This window comes from Salvia hispanica, chromosome 6, assembly GCF_023119035.1.
Source record: "Salvia hispanica cultivar TCC Black 2014 chromosome 6, UniMelb_Shisp_WGS_1.0, whole genome shotgun sequence".
Lineage (NCBI taxonomy): Eukaryota > Viridiplantae > Streptophyta > Magnoliopsida > Lamiales > Lamiaceae > Salvia > Salvia hispanica.
Window position 1 is genome coordinate 6,788,372 of NC_062970.1, and position 21,786 is coordinate 6,810,157.

General features: G+C 37.2%; 3 protein-coding genes across 7 annotated transcripts; 2 read left to right on the forward strand and 1 right to left on the reverse strand.

Moving 5' to 3' along the window:
* Positions 1 to 735: 735 nt before the first annotated feature.
* On the forward strand, positions 736 to 6,539 carry LOC125196244. Of its 2 annotated transcripts, none has more exons than XM_048094682.1 (12): positions 736 to 1,158; positions 1,348 to 1,531; positions 2,249 to 2,317; positions 2,402 to 2,500; positions 2,635 to 2,714; positions 2,828 to 3,626; positions 3,932 to 4,635; positions 4,992 to 5,076; positions 5,201 to 5,252; positions 5,347 to 5,396; positions 5,982 to 6,029; positions 6,119 to 6,539. In XM_048094682.1, the coding sequence occupies exons 1-12, from the start codon at positions 833 to 835 to the stop codon at positions 6,170 to 6,172; spliced, it is 2,550 nt and encodes an 849-aa protein (XP_047950639.1). In that variant the 5' UTR covers positions 736 to 832; the 3' UTR covers positions 6,173 to 6,539. The 2 variants fall into 2 exon arrangements, with proteins under 2 accessions (XP_047950639.1, XP_047950637.1); XM_048094680.1 differs by having other exon boundaries at positions 6,126 to 6,539.
* Positions 6,540 to 9,464: 2,925 nt separating this feature from the next.
* Positions 9,465 to 14,060, forward strand: LOC125192176 (ubiquitin-like-specific protease ESD4). Of its 2 annotated transcripts, XM_048089683.1 has the most exons (9): positions 9,472 to 10,571; positions 10,655 to 10,734; positions 10,814 to 10,907; positions 10,997 to 11,095; positions 11,284 to 11,373; positions 11,487 to 11,606; positions 12,422 to 12,525; positions 12,922 to 12,994; positions 13,457 to 14,060. In XM_048089683.1, the coding sequence occupies exons 1-9, from the start codon at positions 9,771 to 9,773 to the stop codon at positions 13,517 to 13,519; spliced, it is 1,524 nt and encodes a 507-aa protein (XP_047945640.1). In that variant the 5' UTR covers positions 9,472 to 9,770; the 3' UTR covers positions 13,520 to 14,060. The 2 variants fall into 2 exon arrangements, with proteins under 2 accessions (XP_047945641.1, XP_047945640.1); XM_048089684.1 differs by lacking the exons at positions 12,922 to 12,994; positions 13,457 to 14,060 and having other exon boundaries at positions 9,465 to 10,571; positions 12,410 to 12,527.
* A 220-nt stretch (positions 14,061 to 14,280) lies between these two features.
* LOC125192175 (kinesin-like protein KIN-13A) lies at positions 14,281 to 20,222 on the reverse strand. 3 transcript variants are annotated; one of them, XM_048089681.1, is made up of 14 exons: positions 20,068 to 20,204; positions 19,819 to 19,964; positions 19,442 to 19,698; positions 18,876 to 19,103; positions 18,589 to 18,777; positions 18,376 to 18,480; positions 18,145 to 18,222; positions 17,964 to 18,045; positions 16,869 to 17,031; positions 16,271 to 16,609; positions 15,761 to 15,979; positions 15,081 to 15,678; positions 14,917 to 14,982; positions 14,281 to 14,785 (listed from the first exon to the last, which is right to left on the reverse strand). In XM_048089681.1, exons 3-14 carry the CDS (start codon positions 19,652 to 19,654, stop codon positions 14,603 to 14,605), a joined length of 2,463 nt encoding a protein of 820 aa, XP_047945638.1. In that variant the 5' UTR covers positions 19,655 to 19,698; positions 19,819 to 19,964; positions 20,068 to 20,204; the 3' UTR covers positions 14,281 to 14,602. The 3 variants fall into 3 exon arrangements, with proteins under 3 accessions (XP_047945638.1, XP_047945637.1, XP_047945639.1); XM_048089680.1 differs by lacking the exon at positions 19,819 to 19,964 and having other exon boundaries at positions 20,068 to 20,222; XM_048089682.1 differs by lacking the exon at positions 19,819 to 19,964 and having other exon boundaries at positions 19,442 to 19,685; positions 20,068 to 20,200.
* Positions 20,223 to 21,786: the final 1,564 nt, after the last annotated feature.

Below are 21,786 nucleotides of genomic sequence, written 5' to 3' on the forward strand. Positions count from 1 at the left end.
CCGTATAGAGTATAGATGACAAATAAATATAGAACAAATAATGTGGAGTGGAAATACTATTTTCGATTGCATTCTGCACTGAATTTTAAAGTTGATTAGATCCTTAAAGAGAGGGAGTTGCTGATGGAAAAGAAGCATGAGAGAAGGTTGTATAATTTATAGAACTTCTCAACATTAAAACATACTCCTTCCGTCCTATTTCACGTGACACATGTCTTTTCACACATGTTTTGAGAAAATCATATTAAATGTTAAAATATATAGAAACTAAAGTAAGAAAGAGACTAATATAGATGAGAAAATCATAATAAATGTTAAAATACATTTACTTTAGTTTACACGTACTTTAACATTTATTGCTATGATTTTCCTAAAACACGTGCGAAAAAGAAATGTGTCACATGAAAAGGATCGAAAGGGTAGTTTATACAAGGCCAAATTATTCAACTACATATTTATTATTTTCATGTTATATAAGTATTTATTTTTCTAAAATTTGGACATATATAAAAATAATTAAGGGTCTGCATGAACTTAAAAAATTATGTATACTCACTAGTATAGATTTCAATCTTTTCACTAGTAGTATCAATCAAAATGTGAGGTGGACTACTTGTAGTAGATGCCAAAAGTCCAGGGTTGAATCAATAATAAAACAAGAAATATGGGCCAATTCACCACAAAATCCAAAACTTTCAATTGCTTTCTTCCACAATATGAAATGCCCCACTTCATAAAATCTGGAACCAATTCTGTGTCGCATGCATCCTCATTTTCCAAAATTCTCCACTGAATTTGCATCTGCGCACACAATTCATCGTATGCATATGTTATGGAGCCTCCGCCGCCACAATTATTGCCATCGCAACCGCAGCATTTCTCCGTCAGGCGATACAACCACCGCGGCGAGGGCGGCGGGCCGGTGGAGATGACGAAGGAGCACTCCCACCCGGATAATATCGATAGCAGCAGCGCGGCGGAGAGGCGCGGCGGAGGCGAGATGCGCCGCCCCGCGTTGGATTGCAACCTGGCCTCGCTCTGCGATCATATCCAGTTGGAAGGGTTTAACAACGGCGTGTTCTCCGACGTCGTTTTGAACGCCATGGGATCCACCTATCACCTCCATCGCCTCATACTCTCCCGGAGTTCCTACTTTCGGTACGTCTTCATTCCAGAATTGCGTAATCTGTTCAAACACGTCTTCGTTCTGCAGCTGCAATAACTATATAATTGAGGTTGGAAATGAAGTTTCAATTACTTTATGTCTATTGTTTCCTGTTTTTCTGGAGTGAATTATGCCTCCTGCACTTGATCGCATTCGACATCTATCTAAACTGTTGTGTGCAGGAACATGCTCCAGGGACCTTGGAAAGAAGCCAACGCTCCACTTTTAACCCTGAATGTGGATGATAGCAATGTCAATGGTGAAGCGATGGATATAGCTTTGGCCTACCTCTATGGTCATTATCCCAAGCTCAATGATAATAACGCTTTTCGTGTTCTAGCAGCTGCTTCTTTTCTTGACCTTCAGGTAACTAATGGCAACCAAATGTGTATGTCTCACCTTTGAATAAATGATCTTGTATAATTTAGTGTGATACACATTTATAGTTGCCCCTGTGGATATCAAACTCGATTATTGGACTGAATATGCATAACCAAAAATTGTCCTGGTCTTTATGTAGCGTTTGTGCTTAGTTCTCCAAGAATAGTATTTCATTCCTTTTGTTTAGAAGTGTGGTAGTTCCATTAGTTGTCAGAACTTTATCCATTAAACATCACCACAGAATATAATCTTTTTTAACCACTGATTTCAGTTACTACGGGCTCATCCTTTTTTTTAACATCATACCTTTTCAAACATGTTTTTTTTTAGATTTGCATACACACACACCCTAGATTACTCAAACCTCGGACTTATTGGTTGGAGGGGAGCGTCTCACCAACTATGTTTCACTTCATCATCAACCAACTTTCTTTTTGATTTTTCCTAAATGCAAATAAATAAGGTGACTAAATTTTGTGGGTGTCAATATATTTGTAAATTATGTGGTGAGGCTGATGTGGGTCCAATAGCTGAACTTGAAGCTGTTATCATTGCCAATAGCTCTGTGATTGATCTTCCTTCTCATTGCGGGGAAATGCTGGTTATCTTTTAACTATCTGCTCCGCAAGCATCGTTTAAGCTTGTTTCTTAGACCTGTATTGACAATTGATCGTGGTCTTTGTGCACTGCCTTTACCTACAGGATTTATGTGCTATTTGCACAGACTTCATTATTTCTGAATTGTGGTCTACCAACTTCTTAACATACCAGGTCTGAATCCTTTTGGATATAATAGCAATTATAGCATTTAGTCACTTGGATATAAGCATTTATAATGGAATCTTTGATATGCAGGTCTTTGCGGAGAGCCAAGATTATGGCTCACATGGGGCACGTGTTAGAAATGCTTGTTGGGGCTACCTTTGTCAAAGTGGGGCTCAAGAATTGAAAGAGGTAAATGCGCCAATCTCCTGATTCTGTAAATTTGCAATGCTGTTAGCTTTAAAAATTTATTTTCATTTACCTTCTGAATGGTGACAGAATATAGGTATACCTTCTCTTTTCTAAGAGTCTCCTATCTGTGTCAGGTCCTCCCAAAACTTTCCTCTCAAACATTGCTTGCTTTACTCACCTCAGACGAGTTATGGGTGCCCAATGAAGAGAAACGGTGAGGAGAACTGCAGAAGTAATTCAAAAGTTATTAGGAAGGCTGAATATCTTCTAATTTTTCTTTCTTTCTTTTTTTGTCCCCCCCCCCCCCCCCCCCCCAAATTCTGGAAGATTTGAACTGGCACTATACACTCTTCTTGCAAAAGGCACACTTTGCAAAGAAAATCATGAGCAGGACAGTGTAGGTTGCAAGGTCATAGATAGTGCTGATTCTTCAAGAGTAAGCAGAAAATATGTTGGTGATGAAAGCACTAATGCTTTGCCGGAAACTAAAAAAGAGCACAGAAAATCAAAAGATGAAGCTGAAGGCCAGGACACTGCTCGTAAAATTTTGGTGGAGCTTGCCGACTCCATAGTGGATTCTCATTCTAATGTCGGCAACTTTGGTGAAGCCCGAACATTATATGGTGAATCTAATTTGGATTCAAGTTATGATTGTAGCCGTCAATGCCCTTCATCAAGCAATACACTTTATGTGGATGACATTAGTGCTTCATGTTCTTATTCAACTGTTGGACAGAGTGAATTGGCAGGCAGTGGTTTGGCGTTAGAAGGGCCTCCGGATGGAGATCCATGCTGCCAACTGAACAGGAGCTGGGCACCAGGAAATCAAATGCACTGCTTGTCGATGAACTCTTCCTGTAATATGCTGATGCCTAATGAATGGGAAAGATGTAATGTGTCATCTTTGACATGGGGTGGCAGGACTGTGGGCAGAAGAGAGGTAAAACGTTGCCTAGAACGGCTCTGTGGGATGAGCAGAGAAGACTATGATTCTTTTGTCAACATTTTTGAAGGTGGCTCTCTTTTATACTGTAATATGTCCTTTGAGGCCCTCATAAATGCAAGAAAACATCTTGAAGAAATGGGATTCCCTTGCAAAGCAGTGAATGATGGTTTATGGCTGCAGGTATATCACTGGTTTCTTGCATATACTCTCGTCTATTAAATATAATACTACTCAGTTGACAATGTTAACTGTCCATACGTATGGCACACTTGCTTATCTTACTATCTACGCTGGCTTCAGTTCATTGTGTTTAGTTATTTACGCTATTTAACGTTCAGTCCATTTATTTTCACTTTTTGCATTCTTGGAACTTGTATTTGCTAAGACACCCACTTTTGATAATTTATTTATATTTCCTCTGTACTGAAATCTTAGACACAGTTTCATCTATTCAGAAACTACTCATCATTGTCTGCATTTCATAGATGCTCTTAAGCCAAAGAGTGCAAGAAGTTGGTGCTGATACATGCAGAAACTGCTGCCGCGTTAGTATTGCATGTATGTGCAGACAGCCATTTGGATACTCAACTGGAGTTACTGCACCTGGGTACTACATGCAAGATCATGAGCACAATAATCTACCCCCAAATGAAATTGGACATGTCTATAGCAATAGTTCTGCTCAAGGGGAAAGAAACGGCCTCTTTAGGCCAGTCCGTGTACATGACAGAGGCCCTATTGATGGACTTGCAGGCATTGGCCGTGGAAATACATTTGCGCCTGTAGCTACTTGGCCACCAACTCGTTATGTCTTCTCTCGTGTTCCATTTGGAATTGGCAACCGAAACAGTCAGCAAGCTCCTGCCAATGATGGACCAGATAATAGACCTGACAGCAATGCGGACCTTGCTGGGGATGGGTTAACTGTTTTGGTTGGGCTCAGTATGGGATCAAACGACGCCACTAATGTGCATGAGGTGCATCTAGGAAGAGAATTTGAGACAGGTCAGCAGAGCAGGCAGGTGGGATCTTTAACCCCTGGATCAACTGGGTTAACTACCAGTGGCATTCCTATGCAACTGATAGACTCACCAGAGCATGCTATGGGGGTTGAGTGGGAGAATGCAAATAGTTCTATACCATTGGACCTGAAAACACCTTTGAATCACTTCCCACCACTTCGTTTTGCGTAAGTTGTACCTTGTTCTTGCATATCCATTCTGTTTTGTCCTTTTAAGAATCTCCCTTCCATTTCATGGTAATACAGTCCGACTGATGTTTCAACAGTCGATGATAGTTGTCTAACTGGTCCTATCTACTTTTTTGGCAACTCATATACTTTTTAGAAAATTAAAGCCTTATATTTCTCTTCAGTTTTGTTCTGGAGTGTAGTTGAACCTATGCATTACAGTCGAATAAATTTATTCTATGTTTGATTGATTTTATTCATATATAACTTTCGAATTATCTAAATGTCTGATATTTTGTAGTTGATCAGATAAGAGTAATTGTATGTTTTCTGATCATCGGCTGCTGGCTTTTCAGGGTCGAATTCCAGGATGTGCATAGACTCTGTGATGGCCAAGTCAAGCACTCACCTGAAGCATTTTATGCAGGTTCCCTGTGGAAGGTTTGACAAATACATTTTCTCTTTCAAATCTGTTAAAATTGCTATGTAATTATTCATCCATCAGTAATGTTTGCTTTTGTATTATTTTATTTACTTTTTTCAAAAATCTTTTTTGATTTCAAAGGTTAGTGTCCAGGCTTTTAGTGATGAAGATCCACAGGGACGCCGTACACTTGGTATTATGCTTGAACCTTTTGTAATAAACGAAATTATACCTTTGAAGAAATGCCTTGTTCCAATGCTGTTCTCTCCTTATTGCATGTTACTCAGGCTTGTTTCTTCACCGGCGCAAGGCAGAAATCAACGATCCACTGAGAAAGGTACTCAAAAGTCATGTTTGTATGGTGCATTCTGGGCTGCAGACACAATCCTAAAACACATTTTGGGGCTCTGTTATCGGGACCATATTACTGAAATGTGACTTTTAACATTCTTGGCAAACCTTGGTCTGTAAGGGCTTAGGAAGCATGGTATCTAAAATGAAATCCCCTTAAATTCTCTGAAACATGCTGACAACAAAGATTACCAATGATGCTCGCAGACAGTGACGTCTTATTTTTCAGAGCTTCCATACCTCCCTTGTGTGCTATTTAGAAAGATTGAATGAACACTTTGTTGCTGTATTCAGATGAGGTCTGAACAATACTATTTTTTCAGTATCTTACTTATTTCATAAATAAGTAAATTCATTGTCACTGCTGGTCACTATAATGATTAACGGAATCTTATGATAAGGTCAAACACATGATAAATTATTGTGTGAAGATTGTTGGATAATGTTGAGACTTGAGCCTTTATATCATTGGTCTTGCATATTTGTAATTTAAACTCCTAAGTAATGTAAAATGATCATATTATGTTATTAAAACGTAATCCATACCATATCTTCTCTTTTATGATCTCAGGTCCATATGTATGTTGATTCTAGGGAAAAGGTTACTGCTAGATATCAGGTGAAGTAACAAAGCTGTTTCAAGGATATTGTACCATTAGTTAACTGGCTCGTGTTGTTCACTAGTTGGTTTTTTTTTTCTCTCTTGAGATTTCAGTTGATATGCCCGTCGAAGAGAGAGGTGATGGTTTTTGGGAGCTATAAACAAACGGGCACGCTTCTACCAAAAGCTCCAAAAGGATGGGGTTGGCGTACAGCTTTGTTATTCGATGAGCTCAGCAATCTACTCCAAAATGGAACCCTACGAGTTGCAGCTGTAGTGCAGCTTATCTGATTCTTTTAAAGGTTATTAGTAGCTGCTCATGGTATTGGTTGAACTTTTTTAACCACATTAAGGAAGTTGCTATATATCATACGTCTCTAGTTTAAGGTGTAGTAGTTGAGTGAGTTCAGTTTTGTTTTTGTCCAGAGTCGCATCAATAGCTCTATTTTTCTTACAGTTTGTGCAGTTACATTGTGTATATATGAATATGATCAGTCAATGAAAAAATAAGGCTGTTGCCTTGGTGCATGAAAACGGGAACACATCGTTCAAAATCCAGCCGAAGGTGATGGTATTATTTCCATGATATCTTATTAACAAAATGTATTTTGCACCCAAGTTTAGTTGATGCGTGCGCGACTGACATAGCCTCTCAAAAATGTCAAAATTTCAAGACTTACAATGAAGTGTCTTAAGATGCGATTGACACAGTATAATGATTAATGGCCTCTCAAAAATGTAAAAATTCAAGACTACAATCACAAGATTAGAAGAATTTGAGAGAGGAGGAGAGCGGAAACAGTGGGAGATCAATATAGACCACAGCTCGGCGTCATCATGAAATGGAAGAAGAGTTGTCGTCGCCCCCGTCGGGAGAGAAAGAATAGAGACAAGAGAGGAAAACCACGAAATAAAAATGGGTAAGCCCTAATTGCTAATTGAATTTGAGTTGGTCAAAATCGGATAATAGTTGATACTCGAATTTACAGAAAAATCACTATTTGAACACGAACCCATTATCTGATTTTTCGGGTATCGGGTGCCCAAAACCCAATAATTTTCAGGTCGTATCGGGTTTACCCGATACAAGATAACTGAATTGACAATCCTAATTGTGGGGGTGTGAAATGGTTGTTTTCTTTTGTCTTGTTTGGCTATTGATTCTTCATGTCATTTTTAAAATGTGAAATTGAAATCTATATTCGACTTTATATTGCATAATACAAAGCTTTTGAGATATTGCGCATCATTAGTTTCTAGATTTTTTTGGGTGGCTATAGAATATTTCAACCTAAAAAAGATCGATTGCAGTTTGGTGGATTACCATGCATCGCTCAAGGGTCGCTACACGTGTAACTTCAAAATTCCAAATATTCATTATGTGTGTTAAATCTTATATGGTGAGACAATGTATCATGGTAATCCTCGCAATGTTTCATTCAGACATATATGCAATTTTATATAATTATAATTTCGATAGATGTAGACAACTTGAGTCAAGATCATCCCATTCATTTGATTAAAGATGATAGTACAATTTATTTTCCTATTTCGCATATACGGATAATGAGAGACAAGTTAATATTTTGCTAGGAAGTGATATCGAGATAATGAGAGACAAGTTAATGTTTTGCTAGGAAGTGATATTGAGTTGCCTTGAATGTTAGTGAAACAAAAACCAAATATGGAAACGTATGTGGAAATCAATATGCCCTCGAACTCAAAGTAAATTTGAGAGGCGGAAACTGAAGACTAGAGCACGATGTGATGTAGTACTATATCACAACATGCCACCCGAGGGTGAGATATTGGATAATTGTGAAGACGAGGAGAACATGATATGCATAAATATATTTCCTCCATCCATGAAATAATGTCCCAATTTGCTATTTTGGGATGTCCCAATTTGCTATTTTGGAATGTCCACAATTTAAAATCTCACCTGTGGACTTCACACTCCACATTCTACTAGTATAAAACTCATACTTCGTTCCACAATAAGAGTCACACTTTATTATTTTGGTTTGTCCCACAATAAGGGTCATACTTTATTTTTACCAACTATTCTTTATATTTCTTAAAACTCATGCTCACAATAAGAGTGACTTTTATTGTGGGACGAAGAGAGTAGTATATAAAAGTGGGACCTACATTTTATTAACTCTTTTCATCACTTTTGTTTACATTTTTTAAAACCCATGCATGCACGTTAAAATGAGACAATAAAATCGTAGACGGATGGAGTACTTTGGTATCATGCCTTGAGAGTTACGTGGTTGCATTGCAGAGGTGCCATAAATGGATGGGTTGTTGAGAGTGTGAACAGATCGGGAATCCTCGTTCAAGAACCATGATGTGGGTATCACTAACCTATCCCCTATCCACAAAGAGTCTGATACTACGGAGATAGACATGACGATGGGAAGAACAGGCGCGGATGAAGAAGAGAGAACAAAGGAGTTCGAGACAGTGGAGCGAGAGGAGCTTGCGTTGATGGTGTGACGACCAGTTCACGCTCACAGTCGTCCGGAGAAATATGGAGATTGTGTCTCACGTTAGAATTGGTTATTAGTTATTATTATTAATATTTTTCCTTTTTGAATTATTTCCTTTTTAATTTATTTTATTAAACCATTATGTCTAGCATAATTATAAGCTCTTTTCTGAGTTTTCTTTATTGACTTTTTTCTCGGATCGCATTAGAGAGTTGAATTGATAGGACTTGGGGTCCCATCGTTGAGAATTGAGCACCTGTTTTGTGAATGTGGAACGGAAAAGATAAACCTAGCGGCAAGCTAGGGTTGAGAAAACTAGGGTTTACGAGAAAAGATTTGTTTCTTATTTCTCGATGATTTTTGATTCTCTAGTGAACTCTTTATATATAGAATTGGACCCTGATTGATTCAACTCTGCTATTCGGGAATGAATCAAGAAGAAAATCTGAAAAGATTTAATAAATCAAAACTAAGTAATTGTTCGAAAAGTAAGGAAATAAAACATTAAAATAAAATAGATTCCAATTCCAATCCAATGAGATATATGAAATCCTTGAACTTGGCGGGCCTCGGCGCATTCCTCTTCGGATGTTCCTTCCTTGTTTGCGATGGGATCATCCGCTTTCTCTCTCACCCTCTTGCCGGTTCGTCTTCCTTGCATGCTGTGGCTGGTTCCTCCTTGTGCGTCTGCATGGCTATCTCGGTAGAATTCCCTATCATGAATTCACCCTAGTGTTCTTAGATTATAAACGGACTTCTTGTTATTGCTTGATTTACACTCAAGAAATAATAGAGTACCTATCATGACTTAATTTCTTACTACATTAGTATTCATTTTTAAATATGAGTACGAAGTAATTTAATCTCGATTTTAATTGTGATTTTAAATAAATAAACTCTAGCAACCGAAAAGGCGATGAATTATTTACTTCATCTCATCATCTGAGATGCTGAGTGCAATATCACTATTTATGTTTAACAAATCATTTTAAAGTTTATAATTCCAAATCCCTTTTCGTAGCTATTTCCATAAGCCAAATCCTTCGTCGATTGCTCGCAAAATCTTGAAATTAGTTGCTTGCCAGCGAACCTCTCCCTTAAAAACCCTAATTCGCCTCAAATCCGCGACAATTTTCCGATCAATCTCATCTCGTGCACACCCTTTTTTCCCAAATTCAAAAGCCTCACGCCGATTTTACCGCAAAATACCGAACGTTTCGATGATTCAACGGCTGGGGTTTTCACCTGCGTAGTTGCTTGGATAATGGGGGCTCTAACCAGCAACAGGAAGCGAGGAGACGATTACTTCAAAAACCTTTTGTTTGATCAATCGCACGGCCACATCTCAAAAAAACCGAAGCTTTCAGCTTCGATGAGTCAAACTAAGGAGGATACTAATCGGGCGGCGGCGGCGAACTCGTTTGCTGCCAGAATTGCTCAGTATCCGGATAGGAAATTGGGGTTTCCGAGAAAAGTTCACGCCCCAGTTAACCATAGATTTGGAAGTTCTTCTTCTAAGAATACTGTATCTGCTGCTGTTGGTTCTAGGGAATCCCCATCTGATCAAATGGGGAAATTTAGTTTTCTCTCGCGGCTTTTAAACTTGGAAAAACTGAAGGACTCGGCATTTAGATCTATCAGGCATATCATTCCAGTGAAACAGAAAGAGAAGGAGGTGATTGAGCTTGATAGCAGCGAAGACCAGGATTGTGATGCTGTCTCTGATGATTCTAGCATAGAAGAGGTGGAGATTGTGGATTCCCAGGAGAGAAGGTGGAACGGGGGAGAATGGGTTGTGGAGAAAGAAGTGCGGTCTTTAGATTCTTCTGTGGTCACTGATGTTAGCAACGCGGCAAAGGTTGATGATTTGAAGAATAATGGATTGTCGTTGTTGGACCGAATGACTGATGATTCGGAGGTGCCACTGTATAAGAGATGGTATGATAATACAAAGAAAAGCGATGCTAAGCTTGCCCACATAAGTTTTAATATAGATTTACAAGAAAAGAGGGCTCAAGGGTTGCAGTTATTGCGGCCTCCAAAGAAAGAAGAGCCTATTAAGAAGGTGGGCTTTGGTTTTACCGTTCTATCATTTGTGAAATTGCATATTTAGTCATATGTTTTTAATTAGGTTGTACTTACTTGTAGGATGTGACTGAGGAGTGCTTCGTGCCTCTTACTCGTGACGAAAAGGATGAGGTTTCTCGTGCCTTGTCTAATTCCTACAGGTTGTTATTCCTCTCCTATTGAACTGGATGTCTTTCATGTGCTTTTTACTAGAATCTTATATTTGTTCGGTATTTGCAGGAGAAAAGTTTTGGCCACTCATGTGAATTCAGGCATTGATATTTCTGGAGAAATACTACAATGTTTGAGGCCCGGAGCATGGCTTAATGATGAAGTGATTTTTGCTGCATTTTTTTGCATGAATTTCATAAGACTTGGTGGAGATACGCCGAGGCTGTGATTAAATATATTCTTGTATTGCAGGTCATTAATGTGTATCTTGAGCTGTTGAAAGAAAGGGAAAATAGGGCGCCAGAGAAGTTTCTGAAGTGCCATTTCTTTAATACCTTCTTCTACAAGAAGGTTTGCTCATCGCTCATGGATCCATTCTTTAGTACCATGTCCCATTTATTAAATTGTTAGCTTGACATACCTAATGCACGTTATAGTTTCTCTTCCACGAAGATTACACTTACTGCCCCTAAAATTTAGAAGTGCGATTCTAAGTCTAATTATCTAAAGCCTTGTATTGTCACTTGGTGCTTTCTCAGCTCAATGGTCGGGGTGGCTACAATTTTCAATCAGTTCGAAGATGGACTACACAGAGAAAGCTCGGATATAGTCTTTTAGAGTGTGACAAAGTATGTTTCTGGGAATTTTCATTTCATTATAAGCTTTTTACTTTTATTTGTCAAAGTCTCTCCTTATCCCTTTGAATTAATTCATTCATGGTGCTGTTACTTAATTTTCTTAGATTTTTGTGCCTATCCACAAAGAAGTCCATTGGTGTCTGGCAGTAATCAACAAAAAGGATGAAAAGTTTCAGTATCTTGATTCGCTTGGTGGTCATGATTATCAAGTTCTGAATGCACTGGTACGCTTAATTCCTTATTAAGCTGGCTGAACTTAATTTCTGTATGTTAGTTTATAGCTTATTTTCGTTTTTCTACAAGTTCAGCTGTCTGTAGTTCATGCTAGATCTATTATACATGCATATGTGGGATATTTTTTTGCTCTCTTGTATTATATATCTGTTCTATCACTGTCTCAAAATAGCTTTGACGTTTGTAAGTAGCAGTTATGGGAAAAATAAGGAGAGAAAGGAAGGAGGGAGAAAGGGGAAATGAATTAATTGATGCATTAAAGGTGGAATAGATAGGTGTTGTAAAATTGAACTCTGGTTGTTGCACCTATTGAATATATATCATGAAAGCTATTATGCATATTTGTATTTTGTCATATTTATGTTTAACTTTTTCCGCAAAATCTGTTTCCATATAATTTTATTCACTGTATATATAATTAAGAAGTCTTGCAATCTTAATTGCATTCACCACACTCCCACTCCCACTCCCACTCCCTCATTCTATTACTTAGGTCAGGACTCATCTAATCTATTTTTCTTTTTTTTTTTTCGGTGGGGGAGAGGAGGAACTGTACGTGTAAGATCACAATACTGTAATTTATATAACAACTCTTTTGAGAGTGGAGCAGTATCCATCCAATTTGCTGGGAAAATAATCCATTTATGTTACATCATCATTTTGGAACTATAGTCTTCGGTTGCTCTCTGAGGATTGCATCCCATGTTGCGTGGCATTTAAGCTACATAATCGATTTGTTCATAGTTTTTTCTGGTTTCTGTAGTTTTTTGCTATGGCATGACTCTTTTTGAAGTTATAAATGTAGGCCAAGTATTTTATGGATGAGGTGAAGGACAAGTCTGGAAAGGATATTGATCTTAACTCATGGGAGAAAGAATTCGTCACAGAACTTCCAGAGCAGTTAAATGGGTAACTTGTGAAACTTTGAAGTGTCTTAGTTTTTGTGATTGTGAATGTGAAAGCTTGAAAATATATTGGCAAATAAGAGAACAAATTGATATAGCTGAACTAATGTGAAATTGAACTAGCAATTCTTGAATTAATCTGTCAAAAGTAGTCCTCCCTTGTCCCCCCATACCAATTATTATATACTCAGATATCTGTTATTCTGTTTTTTCATCATCAATATTTTGCATGGTGTTATGCTATTGGTGAAGGTACGGTGAAATAGGGTAAAAGCTTTGCTGTATAAACTTCTGAAACTTTGTGGCTCTGTGCACATATAACGAAACAAGATTATTTTTTTACTTAGTTGATGAATAATGTAATTTTTTTTCATTATTATGATAAATTGCTCGTGGACAGGTTTGATTGTGGTGTGTTCATGATTAAATATGCCGACTTCTATAGCAGGGATATTGGACTTTGCTTTAGCCAGGTAAACACTTCAGTGTAGCTTGTAAAAGAAGCTCCATATTTGCCTGCTTTTCATCTTGTCTGTGCCTGACATCTGCCTAGTGGCATACATAGTACTGATATTTAATTGCTACGAAGATAATGACACAATTTATATGATTCATCTGCATCATATTCCTGCGCGTCAAATTGGGCTTTCCTCAGATACATTTTCAAGAAGTGAGCTTATTATTGTTTACCCTTGTTTTGAAAAGTGTTTTCTCATCTGTCATATTAACATAAAATTCATCACATTTCTTTCCTTTCCTTGGCCACTGTGTAGCAGTTCACTTCAATTTTTGTGTGGAAATGTACTTAGTGTCCTCCAAAATTGAACTTTCCTCAAGGAATGAGTAGAGCGCTTGCAAGTCACCTTGTTATGTCATGTCTATTTTTAAAATTTTAAGCGTAACTGAGGTTGATTTGATTGTTTTTTTGGCAATAGGATGATATGCCATATTTTAGGCAGAGGACAGCGAAGGAGATTTTGAAATTGAGAGCAGACTGATGAACAGAGATCTGTTAGATGAGAATGATAGAAATTGGATTATCATATTGTAAGATGTGCTTTCTGTAAAGTACAAAGATGGAGTTCACATTGGGGTGATACATCCTTGCAAATTCAAACCCTGCAGTTGCTGAAGTTGCCAGCCTCTTTCATCAAACTTGCTTGTAAGCTTCAGCGAAAGCACCGAAACTGTACATGAATACAAGTGTTGAGCAACATGGCTTGATGGTCACCTGGTTGATTATAAATAGTCGATCATCAGATTATAAGTTCATAACCATAGCCCATTCCTGAGTTGGTCTAGAAGATCTACTAATTCTTTTTTTTAATTTTACTACAGTGATGATTCGATGCGGTTTTTATTTCATGTAATGTGTCCATAGTAATTTTGCAGTTTAGCTATCAGATTTTGTTTTTTTTGGTGGGGCTAAGTCTCTGATATGTCTTAGTCTTGAGTGTTTAACTTTACTCAGGAAATGTAACTCCATGTTTGATAAAAATTGACGCGGTTAATGGAGATTTTTCGTGTAGATTTGCGTGACTTGCCTGAGTCTTGAATTCTATTTGTTGCATGTACTATTTTTGTCGTGGATATATCTTAATATACAAAAACACGAGGAAACAAATGCAGCTATTGAAATTTATTGAGTAGAAGCATGTTGAAATTCCATCCATTGAACTATTGAAGATTGGTAATGAAAATGGATCGAATGCAAACGACGAAATACAAACAAACAAATGTAAAATAGAAGAAAGGAAGATACATTTCCAAAAGAATTTCATTATAAAATATTGAATTCATAACATACTGGAACTCGAAGAAATGTACAAATTTGCTTAGCATTAGATGTGCGACAGTTGCAGCACTAATTGCACACTGATGTGATGCAAATTGACTACCGTTAGTTTCACAATAGATTTCTTCAACAGTTCTTAGCATTTTATCTAAGTCGCTTTCTTCTGCTTCACAAATACAAACCTCATCTGGACGAATCGTATGTATAGTTGACAGTAAAGGTAGGCTGTAGTCGGTACAATAAACAAGAACAAACGTAAGATTCCTGGGCCTCCGTTACTGTTGCTTCAGCGGGGTACCCTTTTACGACTCAATATTTCCTGCTCCCTTAGCCTGTTCTGGAACCTGGCAAGGCGAGCTTGAAGGCTGACGAGGCTAGCTGCTTTGCGTGATAGCACAAAACTCAGTTGCGTCACATAGTTGTCGATATGGGAGCCTGGTTGATCCACTTCCGCTAATAGTTTCATTTCCTGCCACACAAAGCAAACAAGAAGTAGCTATCTTGGTATCACTGCTTAAAAATGAAAATATATCAATACAATTTTTTTTTAAAAAAAGGATTCAGATTGACATCAAAGAAAGAAGAGAGCACGACTATTACTTCACGAACTATCTCCATAGTATCTTCAATCTCCTTGCGGTGGGCTGTAATGAGGGCCGCTTCTTCCTGTATTCACAAAATAATAAGCAACATAATCAAAGATGAGTTTATAAATGTTTGATGCAAGAACCTCATCATGTATCGCGAGAGACTCTAGAGCCAACCTCGAGTATCTCATTAATACTTTCATCACGAGGCTGCTCAGGTTCAGGCTTAGCAACAGGGTTATTTGCATTAGAGGTGTTGATATTTTGTTGCTTATAACTGGTGGGTGACATTATATCCATATTGTCGAAGTCCCTTCTTATTTCAAGCCCCTGCTTTTCGAGCCTATCATTTCTGTAAGCTTTTTGCCGAGGTGGAGATATTTTCTGCACCTTCTCGTCTACATCATTCGAACTCTGAGTGTATCCAGCAGAAGATGTCTTCTGACTGGTAGAACCCCTCAAAGAATTTCTAACATCAAACCGTTCCTTTTCCATACCAACCACCCCGCTCTCATCACGGCCATTTATGCTAAAATTGGAAGAGAAACTGGAAGGCAGTTTTTCTTCCTCAGTGGAAAAATTATAAGATGAAGTTTCCTTCTCCAAAACTCTTCTACTTGTATCCATTAATTTAGATTCTTGATGTTGCTCATAAAAATCCTCTGCCTCAGCAGCAGCAGATGAAGCTGTAGCTGATGAAGATTCCTTGACGTTTGATGGCAATAAACTAGATTGATCTTTCCTTGGGTTCCCACTTTTTGAAAGACTTTTAACCCTGTCAGACGACGACGATTTGTTAGCTTTGGGTCACACTGATAAGAGGATGAATGACAGCACCGGCCCAGGGGGGGACTCACCTATCAGCATATCTCAAAGTGTTGAGTGTATGCTCGCATGAACCAGCATTTGGAGAAATGCAAGAGATCATAACAGTCCTTGAGTTGCCCACAAAGGAGTCACGAAGAACCTCAGTAAGCTTGCTTCCTCGGAATGGGATGTGAATCTGGTCATTGTCAAGAGCACGAATGCATTCCTTGAGTGCCAGTAAACTTTTATTGATTTCTGCCCCTTCAATCCTGTACAGGAACAAAGACATAATCTGAATAAAAAACATCACCAAATCCTGTAATAATAGGATGATCTTAGAAAAGAAATTTTGTACAACAAAACAAACATGTCAGTGAAAGTGTAGGAGTATCAAATTAACTATACTTGCAGCAAGTAAAAGACACTCGTCAAAGGAACATCAGAAGTAATGTAAACTGAGAAACCTGTCGGTAAAAGTGGAAAAAATTACACTTGGGCAGCATAAACAAGTGCATGTAAAAAGCACGGAAGCACCTGCTGGTAACAGCAGAAATTAATACCGTGTTTGTCGATCATTATCTGTAGTGTCAGCACCCCTCTCACTACCAGCAAGATCAATAAAAGAAATCTTGCCTACAACCTTCCCAACCCTGGATTCATTTCCATCATTATTGTAATTATTCCTCCTAGATTCTTTCACCTCAGGATGCTTCTTCACAACCAGTTGCAAAATAGCATGGGATCTCGAAGACTCCTCATTAGCACCTGTAGAACCGGTGCTTCTAGAGGAATTTCCCCTCTCAATATATTCTTTTACAATAGCCACATCAGAGACTTCAAATTCCTGCAGTCCAACAATGCAGACTTGTTGTCTGCCATCTTCTCTCATGCATAGTTTCCTACATAAGAAGAATCCAAAATCAATCAACATTTTGATTTTAAGAAAGTTAAGTAATGAGGATATATTATGTATACTTGGTGATCATTTTTTATTATTTTTTGGATATGAGGCTAAGCTAATTTCATCAAGGGTCACTTTGTCATATTGTCTACAACAGAAGCATTTCTCATGGATAATTAATTTAGGAATGGTTTCTCAGAAAAAATTTAAAAAGATTCACTACTCCAATTCAAGTAATACCAAGTAAGAGTATTAACTTCCTATCGCTCAGAAGATCATAAAGTTTTCCTCCATATATCTCAAAATAGCTTAGCCACAGCTTGAATCTTTGATTACGATAAACTGGCTGGTGCAGCAATCTCACAAGGTGTTCTGCTGCTCTAAGAGGTAGTGGCTGCATGGTGTATGTCTTGCCACTTCCTGGTAAAATGGGAGACAAAGATTTGTTATCTACCGGTATTTATAGGATCTATATTACAGAAACAGGTAAACATTCAGCTAAGCAGACATAAATAGATTCAGAAAGTTCAGTGTTTCCACAACTGGAAAGCTCATCTAAACTAAAATGATTTTTAGAAAGAAATGTTCCAAAGTTCTAATCATATAGATTTAAATTCAAATATATACAAATGATTGCTTACACCAATTATTACAAGTACAAATAATGCATAGTTAATATTCCATTCGTTATTATAACAGTAGCACAAACACAGATTTTTACAAATAACTATCTTAATGCCATAGAATGCATAAAACTGCGACAAGAGCTTGGCGCAAAATGGACCATACTTGAATAAGACATCTTAGGATAATATAATAGTCTAGAATTGGATCGTCCACGCATATTTCTTATGGAGATTTATACACTAAAGCATTCTTCCTAACTCATCAAACAAATCCTTCTTCCCCCAAGCCCCTAAAATTGTGTTTCCTAATATTTCGTCCAAAAACAACAAAAGTAACAGCTGGAGCTGTTGGGCCTTGCCAGTTTTTTGAAACTTTTTGCAGCTTTGTTTACATGTTAGTTGAAACAAAGACAAACTAAATGACCTTAAGAGAACCCCACATTACATTTGGAATCCTGCACATACACCAATTATCCACGATCAATGAACTTTCACATGCATTAACAATAATGCAATATTACGAAGAACACCAGTATGATTTGAGAAGGTCTTATATACAGCAGTATAAATATACAGTATGACTGACACAAAAATAGGTAATTAAGCTAGACTGCATCCAGAAGAATGTCTAAACAATGGGATAAAATGGTGACTAAACTAGTCAATCACACAAAGGCATCACAAACTTGTATAAATGCATTCCTAGATCAGTGCGAATGGACACACCTGTCTGACCATATGCAAAACATGTTGCTTTCGTACGTTGAAAAATGGTAGGAATTATTGGTTCGACAGTCTTGCGGTATACCTACGTAGACATGTAAGAAGAATCTTAGTGGATGTAACAAATTTTCGTCCCAGGCTCCCAGCTTCGAGCAAGGGTTTTCATCGAAGAATATATTGTTACCTCATCATTTGACACTTGCTCATCCAGGACAGCATCGAAACAAAACTCGTGCTTCTCTATGTATGCAGTCAAATCAACCTTCACCATAGCTCTCAACAGTGAGTTCCCAATGTCACAAAGTTAAAAATAAATAAATAAACCATCAACCATAACCCCAGGATTCTAACTAACCAGCACCAACATAAAAAGTAAAGTATAATAATGTCTCAAGATGCCAAAACATTTCCAAACCTTTAACTTGGGTTCATGGACTGTTAAATAGGCATCATCATACACGGCCACAACATCATCCTCTTTGCGAGCAAGTTCCTTCTTGTTTAATGGCCTCTTACGAACCTTAAATCAAAAGAAAAACACACACTTTATATTTGATAGTGAGTAAAGTTAGTGCACCAAATAGCACAATTGTAGGTAATCCAAAATAACCAGAGATACTTAGCATACCACAACTTTTATCTTAGCCACATTATTTTCCCTTGTGCTCAATTCTTTTTCATTAAAAGACCCGATAGGGGCTTCTGCATCCATCTGTACCCTTTGCTGCCTGTTGGCTACCCCAACAATATCAGTTTCAAAGGCTTTGGTCACAGCAGGCATGAAAGGAGATGGGTCAAATGGCTCTGGGATAACATGCTGAAAATAAGTAAATGAAATTGTTCACTACTAAGTAGATATATATAGTTACAACTATAAGAAGAAATTTTTTAAAGTCAACATTAAGTGTAGCATACATCAGATAAGAGCTCTGTGTCATCCATAGAATGTAAGTCCAAAAGTCCAGCTCCAAAATCGCCCCTGAACTCGGGAGAGTAATACCCTTCTGTTGGAGTAAATGCACCTGAACTCTGGGCAGTTGGGGTTAGGGTATAAGGCTCCGAAACAGTTTCACCATTGAAGTTGAGATTCCTCATTAATTTGAAGAGCCTCTGTTTCTCTTCTGCAGATTGAGGTCCATAGCCCTTCATACACCATCAGATCTCCCAATTAATTGTAAACACAAGCCCAATATACACAGATTGTTATCAATACATTAATTAACACAATCCCAGGAGCATCCTTAACAGAATAAGGAGTGCTGATGTTAACGTATGGTTTTAATCTACACTCAATGGTGCAAGCAAAATGAATTCAACCAGAATTCTATAATGCAACTTCAGCGCAGTGCCACTAATCCCATACAAAAAGTTTCAGCAACCGATGCCCAAGCTCCTGGTTTTCCACATCCACACACTTTCGGGAGGAAACCCATAGCTAAATCGAAAATGAGCAAACATTATTCAAAATAAATAATCTTCACCTGCATCAGGAGGTTAGGGAGCTGGCGGTGATCAACTGCATTGGACGACATTGGAGAGGCCAGATGCTGCAATCCAGCAGATTGCAGCCACCGCGCCATCACCGCATCCCCCGCATCTCCGCCGGACACCCCTGGTCCTGCATTATCATAGAGAGTGGTGGCCGCCGCCGCCGCCGCGCTGCTCTGCTGCATCTGGCCAGCAACGTGGCGCATCGATCTCTTTTGCGGAGCCAATTTTTAAGATCTAGTTTTCCACACTTCAATCAAATAAATACAACAAAATTCCAGAAATCAATAACAGTAGATGATCCAACCACAAAAACATCATCGAGAAAACGAATTTAACAACAAAGTGGCACAAAATGTAGAAATCATACGAAGAATGGGAAATCGGAACCAACAGCCAACACATCAACGCGCTCCGCACAAGGAAAAAAAAAACAAAAACAAAAAAAACAGTTCAATTCCAATCCCCTTAATTTGCGCTATAAATTCCCCAATTCACAGCGTCTACGATGTTATCCTACAAAGATCATAACCGAAACAAAAAAATTGCATTTCCATAAGAATTACACAAAATTCAAGCAATGCGATGGATAAAACAAAACAAATCGGCAGAATCCTACCTGAAACAAAATCAATAGAACACGGAATGCAGACGGATCTGAGAGTTCTATCAAGAAACATTAAAACAAATATTTTTGGGCGGAATTTCGTGCAGATTTCTGAGATTGCTTGAGAGTGGAACGGAGCGTCTATATATGATGATTATATATTTAAATTGTATATCTACATTGCTTTCTTTTACTGTTGGCGGATAAATTATTCATCATTGAATTTTTTGGATAATATATACACAGATATACGTATATGAATTTGCATGTATTCTCACCAAATTGGTGGTGAATTTTTTTGAAATAAACAATTAATAAACGGCTCATTTTAGCAGATTAATAATGGATATTTCATTTCATAATATACTATACCAATAAATAGGTGATTAAGCTTCATTAATCATCACATTTATTTTGAGCTTATTTTAGAACACCCAAATGATCTCAACCTCTCCAAAATAAAATGTATGGTGAGTATTTAAATCGTATTGCTCTATTCTCTTTAAAATAAGTACTACTACTATAAATCATCATAATCGATTTGATCATTGCCAAAAAAGATTATGAAAATAGATATCGTTGCTATAACGTATTCACCATTTTATTTATTTTGTTCTATTATAAATTATATTGTTAATAACGAATGGGTATGTTGATGGCACAACAAAACATACGAAAAGTTATACTATTGTCACGTAAATTATCATTGAGCTGCTATCAAGAATTGAAATAGACAAGCTACTAGAAAAGATCAAGAACTACTAAATGGACTATACCCATCCTACCTAAGTGGAATATAATGTTTTCACCAAATAAATCATAACATGCATATTTATGTAAGTATATTTGCTTAGAGCTTTCAAAATGCCAGTGAAGCATCATATGTCGACCTATTTATGACGGTAACATAATTTATGGAGTAGTATATTAATCACTAGTTTCTAAATCCAATTACTTTAAATCGAAAGAAAATTACACTATACTATAAATTTTTAAAATATATATGAGGTTTAATTTTGTAGGTCTAAATAGGGTCTCAAATACTTCTATCACCAATGTAGATATATAGCTTAATAATGGTCGTAATAATAAAATCATATTATTATTATAGTATTAAGATTTATTTATTATCAAATCACAAACGTAGCATCGAATATGGACTTTTAGACTTGTAGATACTAATTGTAACTTTATGGTTTTAGATTGTTGGGTAGGATTGGGAGTACTACTAATCATATTGAATCAGATGGTGCTACTTGAATCAAACTAATTAGTAGCATTTTTTTTTAATAATTGGTACCACCAAACTTCACTTTCCCTTTGTAAATCTTTTGATTCTGGCAACTTTTTCGTCCTATTTAATTATTACCTCAAACAAATTAAAAAATTGAATTTAAAGGATCTTCTATATAGAAATTTGGTTGTATTTATAAACTTCATAAACGAATTTAGAATAGTTACATGGTAAATGAGGAATTATTTTTATCAACTTATAATTCTAAATAGATGAGTTATCCACCTTATTAAACTATCCCTAACTTTTACTGCGTATTAAATAAGAACTGATAAATTCGGATACCAGTTTAAACATTCTGGATAACCATATTAGAATTTGTAACATTGAATCAATATTATTTTTTCTGTATATAAAATTATAACTACATCCAACCTAAAAAATGATCGAGAAAATATGAATACGTATTTATTATTCCCTCCGTCCCACTTTAGGGG

Coding starts and splice junctions, on each gene's coding strand:
- LOC125196244 (XM_048094680.1), top strand. CDS start 833: ATGGAGCCTCCGCCGCCACAATTATTGCCATCGCAACCGCAGCATTTC. Junction 1,532..2,248: donor CTTCTTTTCTTGACCTTCAG/GTAACTAATGGC, acceptor CTTTACCTACAG/GATTTATGTGCTATTTGCAC. Junction 5,253..5,346: donor ACAGGGACGCCGTACACTTG/GTATTATGCTTG, acceptor CATGTTACTCAG/GCTTGTTTCTTCACCGGCGC.
- LOC125192175 (XM_048089680.1), bottom strand. CDS start 19,654: ATGCGCCACGTTGCTGGCCAGATGCAGCAGAGCAGCGCGGCGGCGGCG. Junction 15,679..15,760: donor ACTTTGAGATATGCTGATAG/GTGAGTCCCCCC, acceptor GTCGTCTGACAG/GGTTAAAAGTCTTTCAAAAA. Junction 14,983..15,080: donor GTATTAATGAGATACTCGAG/GTTGGCTCTAGA, acceptor TTGTGAATACAG/GAAGAAGCGGCCCTCATTAC.
- LOC125192176 (XM_048089683.1), top strand. CDS start 9,771: ATGGGGGCTCTAACCAGCAACAGGAAGCGAGGAGACGATTACTTCAAA. Junction 11,096..11,283: donor ATACCTTCTTCTACAAGAAG/GTTTGCTCATCG, acceptor GTGCTTTCTCAG/CTCAATGGTCGGGGTGGCTA. Junction 12,526..12,921: donor CTTCCAGAGCAGTTAAATGG/GTAACTTGTGAA, acceptor GCTCGTGGACAG/GTTTGATTGTGGTGTGTTCA.